Source organism: Leptonychotes weddellii, chromosome 9 (assembly GCF_054177405.1).
Source record: "Leptonychotes weddellii isolate Sample4059 chromosome 9, ASM5417740v2, whole genome shotgun sequence".
In the NCBI taxonomy this organism is placed as follows: Eukaryota; Metazoa; Chordata; class Mammalia; order Carnivora; family Phocidae; genus Leptonychotes; species Leptonychotes weddellii.
The window spans coordinates 124,182,187-124,190,229 of record NC_138377.1 but is presented as its reverse complement, the minus strand read 5'-3'; the positions used below and the strand labels follow the sequence as shown (position 1 = coordinate 124,190,229).

General features: G+C 52.1%; 1 protein-coding gene across 1 annotated transcript in view; it reads right to left on the bottom strand.

Annotated features, from left to right (window-relative positions):
- Positions 1-6,092: 6,092 nt before the first annotated feature.
- EFL1 (elongation factor like GTPase 1) overlaps positions 6,093-8,043 on the bottom strand; it is an 83,933-nt gene continuing 81,982 nt past the window's right edge. The window contains exon 18 of the mRNA XM_081831895.1: positions 6,093-6,420. Coding sequence (XP_081688021.1) covers positions 6,232-6,420 — 189 coding nt within the window. The 3' untranslated portion in view covers positions 6,093-6,231. The remainder of the gene's footprint in view (positions 6,421-8,043) is intronic.

Here is an 8,043-nt window from a genome sequence, read left to right as displayed (position 1 = left end):
TGCAGGGGGGACACGGGGCGTGCCGCCTGAGTGGGATCTACAGCTGTGGGTTCTCAGATGTGCTCTGCTGACCCCTCAGAGTTGCGTGGAGTCTGCCAGGAGCTGCAGCGTGCTCTTGGGGTCAGGTCGGGGGCCTCTCTTCCTCCCTCCTGCCTGCCATCCGACCGCTTTTACACTGGAACTTTCACACTGGGTTTCTTCTGGAGAGAGCGCTCTGGTTAAAAGGAGGTCAGAAGACCCCAGGGCTGGGTGGACTCCACGCGTGCGCATTTTAGGCTGAGCAGACTGTGCCCTTAGGTTTCCCTACAGAGGACAGGTACACCTGGGAAGCAGGACAGGACTGAGGCTATGTAGCCAGGCCTCGAGCGACCAGGCCTCAGGACCAGGTGTGCCACCTGGCCAGGTCGCCAAAATGTGGTCAGGGTCCCAGGAGGCTCGAGGACCCCGCCTCAGAAGCTGGGCACAGAGCTCTGGTGACTTCCCAGCCCCTCCACCTCCCACGGACTCTCAAGGGCTCCCGTCTTCCCCTCCGTGCCTCTCCCAGCTGGCTCCAATCTCCAGAGTTCCTGTTCAAATTCCCGAGAGACCCCATGTCCTTGACCTGCGAGTGCAGACACGGGGCTAGGAACGGCCCGCTCCCCGGACAGGTGCATCCCGGCCCTTTCCCTTAACAGACGCTGTAGGGGGCGGCGGGGGGGTGGCGCACGGGCCCCAGGGCTGCCCTGTGGGGTGACCAGGCATCAGACTGGCCCCGCCTGAGGTCACAGCCGATCTAGTGCGTTCGACTCGGCCTGTGAGATGCTCCATGCAGCACCAACCATGTCGCTCCACAACACTCCCACTTCACTGTGGACACCGAGCCACTGAAGCCCCCGGCAACCAGAACACGGTGCCCCAAGCGACCGGCCAGGACGACTGAAGAAGCTGTTTCAGCTCCTGGAATTACCTTTTTCTGAGCATCAAAGGAATACCTGTTGGATTTGCAGAAAACCTTGATAGAAAATCACAGCGCAGAAAGAAAAGGCCCTCTGTAATGAGGGCCACCGAGGGAAGAGCCTGGCAGGTCTGTCGCTGGGTCTCCAGGTTTTTTCTGAGCGCTAACAATGTACACGAACATCATAAATACGTGATAAAAGTGGATTCAGGCAAAGTAGAGAATCTTGGGATTTCATGCCCTTAACGGTCTTCAAACGTCCAGGGGTGGCTGTCGGTGACCCCGCTGGTCTCTGGAGCCACCGCGGATGTAAGCAGGTCTTCACCATGGACGCTGGGATTCCTCCCTTCGGGGGCTGTTACAGTCTCGTGTGGATGTTTCTGTGGGAGAAGTTTCTAGAAAGATGCCCGGGCTACATGTATGCCCACTGTCCCTTCTAGCGCGGATTCCCAAACTGGGCACGGCCACTTCTCAAAGCTGCTTGTCCGGGCCAGACCGCAGCGGCCAGGGGGGCCGTTTCCCTCTGGCGCCCCGTCTTCAAGCCTCACCCGGCTGCCAGCTGTGTGCGGACTCCATGCAAGCCGCCATCACCACGTCGTACCCCACGTAATGGCGGTGGGGGGGGGGTCTCCTCAGAAGCTCGGGGTATGAGAAGGAGGCAGACCCGGCTATTTGTAGGGGATTCTAAGGGACGTTCTGGTGGAGAAACATACAAAAAGAAGGCAGCAAACACGACTGGTTGAGTAACAGGAGGAGGTAATAATTTTGAGTCCACTGGTGACGGCCATTTGAACCCAGCCCAAAGCCAGGCCTCAGGGACACCCGCCTGGTCCTGCGGCGAGCTGGGTGCCAGGGAGCTGATTTACTCGAGACTCCATAAAACCCCGGGACATAAAGGCCCACTGCTTTCAGACCTGTCATCAACAGGATGACACAAAGAGGGAAAGACAGAAAAGAAAGAAAATCCAGCTCTATGGGTCCGGCAGGAGCGTGGCCCCGTGAATGGTGGCAGCAGCGGTGGGCAGGGGCCTGGGGCCCCAGAGAACGTGGGTCTGACTCTGGGCCTGAGCGAGACCCCCAGGACCCCCCTGCAGTGTTGGCCAGGGGGAAGCTGCTGGTGAGCAGGGCCATCGGCGCAGGGCTCCCCTTGGGCAGGGCGGACAAGGGCTCCGTGAGGAAGGCTCTGTGCCCGTGACCTCAGCAATATCCACCTTTTCCGGGGGAAGGGAACCAGCTCTTAAAGAGAGAAGGCCGGGGACAGTCTCAGATGTCAGGGTGCTTCTGCCGGGTTCAGAGAAATATTTGACCAGTAAGCACCACATTTTCTGTATCCAACTCCATTCCAAATGCTAAACGCTATTTATTTGGAAGGGCTGAGTGGGGACGGGGCGTGGCAGTTTTAAAAGCACCCCAAAGCTGCTGCAAACAGCCAAATGAATTCATCTCCAGGTGACATTCTCAAAACGTGAAGTTGTTTTCATAAAAGAAAACGACTTTGGAAAAGGTAGCATATAAAATGAAAAGTGTGCATTGTCAGGGATCTCATGTGATGGGCAGAACAGAAAAAGTCCCCAGCTCTGAATTTTCTAGATATACTTAAAAAATTAAAATAAAAGGGGAGTAAACATTCTTAACTGGACCTCTTACAAGGTCACTTTTTTTTTTTTCCTAGAATTAGGGCAAATAAAAAAAGAAACATCTAAATCTGATGTTCAAACAACTCTGTCCAGCGTGATCCAACCCTCGCTCCTTAAAAGCACATTTATAAGTGCCCCAGATCCCCCGGCTGGTTCCTCCCTTTCTTTGCTCCTGCTGGGCCTGAAAGGCCCAGAGCTCCTTCCTCCGTCCAGCAGTGTTCTGTCCAGAGTGAATGTGGATGCTCTTTCTCAAATCAAACAAACTTTTTGGTTGGTTCTATCCTGTGACCTTTCATGTCCCAATCCTAAAATAACAACATACACATGTGGAAAGACTTAAGAATTTTTTTTTTTGAAATGATCATTAGGATTTTATTACATCATAAACTCAGCCTATAAATTTTCTACAACTAATCGCTGAAAAGAGAGCATGATTTTTTTCTTTGTATCTCTATTTTTAACTTTATTATTTTTTTAAGACTTAAGAACTTCTCTGTTATAAGGTGGAAGATCATCTCAGCCAGACCCAGAGACCTGGCAGAGATATGCAAAGCCAACAGGCTAATGAAGTAATCCCCGAACCAAAAGCTTGCACCTTGAGGGGCTGAGGTAGGTGAGCCCAGGGAGGGACTTGGGTGGAATATGATCGCCTGACCCTCTGGAATTTCCTTAGGAATGCCAGGCCCAGAGGATGGGGACGTGTGGGTTGGAAGAAGCTCCATCCCCTCCTCACAATCAAGCCTCCTTCCAGCCCCAGGCCAGGAGTACCCAAGTAGGGAGAGGCCTGGACCCTTCATTTCCTCCCTTCTGGGTAAGCCCTCGCCGCCCCCCGCCCAGCTCCTCTGGTAGGAGCTACTCTGTCTCTCTGGAGTCTGCAGCACCAGGCTCCGCTGGGAAGGCAGAGACACGGCAGGGGGGCGCCTTCCCATCTCATTCCCGGGTCACCAAGAGATGCTCTTAGTGCTGCAGGCTCTGGGTGCGGAACAGGATCAAAACAAAGGCTCGGTGCCCCCCTGCTCTGGTTCCCATGCTTTGATTGGCCTTCATAATCTTGCTTTTAGGATCTGATCTAAATTCTTGGCTTTGATCATTAATCTTATCATTTTTTTGGGGGGGGGTCTGGCTTAGAAAGTTTAAAATGCTCTTTGCTTTAAAAAAAAAATGGGGTTAATTTGACTGCTTCACAATGGAACACCTTCTAATTCCCAGATTCAATCATCTATTCCCCTGGAGGGCTCTGGCTCTGGGATGAGCTGCCTGTGGCCGTGAGCCTTATTTGTTGGTTGTAAGACAGGAGAGGAGGAATATTCCTCATTCAGGTCCCTATGCTCAGTTCCAAGTGCACAAGGTCACCTCATTTCTGCAATCAGTTATTTTTCTAAACTTAAAAGCCATAAACTGAGCCATTATATGATTTTGAAACTTGGACACTGTTAATAGCTTTCCCTACTAGGTTGGAGACACAGAATATAAATGTCATAAACATAAAGATGCCCCGAGTCCTTCCCTCTGCCACACTGAGGCTTCAGCTTCTACTGATGATCCCAACTCACATGAGGCAACAATCCCTGGAGCCAGTTTATGATGCCCCGGGGACAGGGCTGACCAAGGGGCGTACCCGAGTGAGGAATGGGACCATGGGCTGTGCACTTTGCTCTTCCCAGGCCCTACTGGATTTCCTTATTCCTACTCCATCCAACATGTGTGAGAATCAAGTAATTCTGTGTGTGTGTGTGCGTGCGTGGGTGTGCACTCTTCTCTACACACACACACACACACACACACACACACACATACATAGACATATATCTGTGTGTGTGTTTATAGTGTCCCAAGGACCATAATGGGATCTGGGTATGTTGCTTCAGGTCTATGAAAACTCTGACCCAAAAAGCATGTCCCTTCCCCGCCTCTCCCCCTGGCCCGCCGGGGCTCCAGGGTTGGCGGGGAAAAGGCACTAAGCTGATGTCGCCTGAGCAAAAGGACGGCTGCCCCTGGACCTCCAGGAGTGAGGGTCCTGGTTCTGTGGCTCCCTACCCCCCAGCCATCCTCACGGCTGCCGAGGCCCATCTACAAATGAGGGCGAGAAACCAGTGCGTCTGCGAGAGCGAACAGGAACAGGCGAACTCCCACCGAGGCAGGGTGTGGGCAAGGCGCTGGGACACGGACACAGCCGGACGGGGTTTCGGTGACTGGGGTCCCACCATGAATCGACGGGGGAGGTGTGGGGGGCAGATGACTCACATGGCGGCTTAGCTTATCCCTTGGCCGGCCTCTCCCCGGTGACTTGACTGCTCATGACCGTCTCCCTCAAACACGGAGAAAGGAGGCGATGTGTCAGCCCGGCGCCCCTCGGCCCCCACACCCACACATCTGGCGGGGCCGAAAGAACTGCAGAAGGAGCTCCAAGTCTCCCGGGTCGTGCCTCTTCTATTACACGCAGCGGGTGCTGATAAAGGGTAGGATCTAAGAATACTCTTTAGAGCACATCTGGCGTCGTGAAGGATGTTATTTACAAATGCTATAAATCGACGTGTCAGCTTTTCCTGCGCTATCAAAGTTTTCAAGATAAGCCAGTACGTGGAGTAACTCTCCTAAGTTAATTCAAACATGGGTACTTCTTAAGCTTAAACAGATAGTCAATTACCTGGTCACATTCTCTTCAACGTCTGGGCAGGTCAGACTCGCCCAGCTATTCCAGCGCCTGACCCTTAAAGATAAAATCTGTAACTAGTATTAAGACCTAGTTTATTGACCTAGTTTATTAGGGGGGAAAAAAAAAACATGGCATTTCGAAAACAAAGTCTGGCCTGATCATTTTATGTGTTTTGAAAAAGAATCCTTCCTTTAAGTGGCTATAAAAATTATTAGTGCAACATCAAAAATTACAAAATCTATTTTTGGCTGAATTGCATTTGCTCCTTATATGGAGAGCTCCCTGAAGGACGGAGCCGAGGAGATTTAAGAAAAATATTTGCAATAAAGGCAATGATCTCGTCACATGGGCTAATATCCTTTAAGACTAAGAGGAAGCAGCCAAGGAAATTACAGAAATTACTTTTTTCTTCTAAAGCAAAGGTATAGGGCATAACTGTGCTTAACACCTAGTTGAACACGGGCAATGTGATTCAGGAGGGGATGTGAAAACAGAGGGTGAGGCCAGCAGCACTCACACAGGACACTGTTCGGCCAGACAGACCAACCGCAAGAAGGTCGCTGTGACCGTGCCTGGGTCAACCAGCTAAGAGGGAGGTGGTCTCTCGAGCACACGGTCTCCTCCAAGTGATGGCAGGGTTCCGCCGTGAGGCGGGCATGAGCCGTGAGCTACGTTCACGTGGAGAATCCGGACGGCAGCGTGACGCCGGGCAGAGGTGTGGCCGCTCAGCGTGGGGGTTGCTGCCCCGACAAGGCACCCAGCTCACTGCCAGGGGGTCACACACGGGGTGGGGACAAGTCGCTGCTGCGTCGTTTGTAACGTCTCCCCGCATACCAGGATCAATCAAAAAACCGCTCTGGAAACATGTTCTCTGACACCCTCTTCAAAATATTTATAAGGGTCAGCTTTATTGAAAGTGAACGCGCAGAGAGAAGGCGGCATGGAGGCGTCTCTCCGGGATCAAGCCCTGGCACAGGAAGACAAGAAAGCGCCAGCAGTGGAAGTTACTTATTTTTGCTGAGGGTTCTCTGCTTCTCTGCGTGCTCCACGATCTTCTCCTCCACGTACAGACCCTTCCTCTTGCGCACCGCGTTCATGTACTTCCGGGCCTGGTTCTCGGAATCAGCCTTTTCGCCGAAGTGCAAGTACTCTTCCTCGGTAGTCGGCACCCAGAAGGGGTCGCTGGGAATGACCTTGGAAGAGAAGGGGATAAAACATGCTGGGTCAGGCAAGTGTACTTTCATTTCAGACGGTCTATCAGTCTTAGCTGAAGGACAACAGCAATGAACAGCTTGCTAGAAATGGTGACAAGAATGAAGACTCGCAGGAGGTGGGAATGAACGGAAGTGGGATTGACAGAGCCGGTAACACACACGCCCCAGAGCCGTCACTTCACACTAAGGAACAAGGGAAACTCTTCGTTTTGAATAATGTCATAAAAAACCCCTTTCACTAGGATATATCTGGGTACTGGGGTCTTTTCCTCAGTTTTGCCTTTGTCCCAGCAAAGACCGACACACATAAGCCCCTTCTTGACGACTCAGCCTTTTGCTCCAAAACTCAGTGCTGTGCCTGGTAAGCCGGACCGCTTGGCTCACATATCTTCCCCCGACGAGAGGCAGACACAGGCAGCTCCTTCCCTCTTTCCTCTGGGCCCACGGCTGTTCGCCACCCCGCCAGCGAGGAAGACAAGCCCAGGGGCGGGCACGCTGAGGACACTTTCTCTCTGAGGCTGCCGCTGGGGGGGACGGAGGGGGCAGAGCTCAGGCAGGGGAAAGCAGCCGAGGTGGAGGGGGCTCCATCACTCTGTGATGACCAGCATCCAGGTCATGATGCCCACGAAAGTGCTGACCTTGGACACGGACTTTCCTGAGGTCCACGTCCAAGGGACTGACTTCCAGGACAGGACAGAAGGGTGGGGGGGGACGGTTTCCACTCCCGATGGTTTCCCTCAGGCAGAGAAAGCTCCACGAGCCCAAAACTCGTAGCCTCTCTCTGCCTCCTCAGCCCAGAATCTGACTGGTAAGTGTGAGAGGTGGAAACAGACTTGGGGAGCGTGGCCTCTTCCTCCCCCTCCACCAGAAGCTGCCCCTGGAGGCACACGGCCTGCCCTGTCCCTTTGTGCCCTTGACAGCGGCCACCCGCCCAGGGCTCCTGCCAGTCCAGCAGGTCTCCTTCTGGAGCACGGTACCCGGCGCTCAGTACCACCTGCGGTCAACACCACATTCTCCACAGTCAGCTTCACCAGCAATGAAGGTGAGAGTCTGACATTAATGTGCCTGATTCTTCTTGTTGTTTTCTCTCGTTTCTCAATTAGGGGAAGGAGGGGGTGGTATTTATTAAGTGGTCTCAAATCCTACACTTTTCAATTTAAAATACAGAAATGAAAGAAAAATATATTTTAAAATAGTTGCTCTTCCATTTACAATTGTACCAAAAGCCCTAAGAGACCTAGGAATAAACCTAACCAAAGAGGTAAAGGAGTTTCAAAAGATCTCATTTTGTGTGGGCCTCGGACATGGCCTTCTGAAGTTTGCTCAGCTTGCTGGCCAAGACTCTAGAAACTACAGAACACTTACAAAAGAAATGGAGGAAGACACAAAGAGATGAAAAAACATTCCATGCTCATGGATTGGAAGAACAAATATTGTGAAAATGTCTATGCTACCCAGAACAATCTACACATTCCATGCAATTCCTATTAAAATACCATCGACAACTTTCACGGAGCTGGAACAAATCATCCTAAAATTTGTATGGAACCAGAAAAGACCCCGCATAGCCAGAGGAATGTTGAAAAAGAAAAGCAAAGCCGG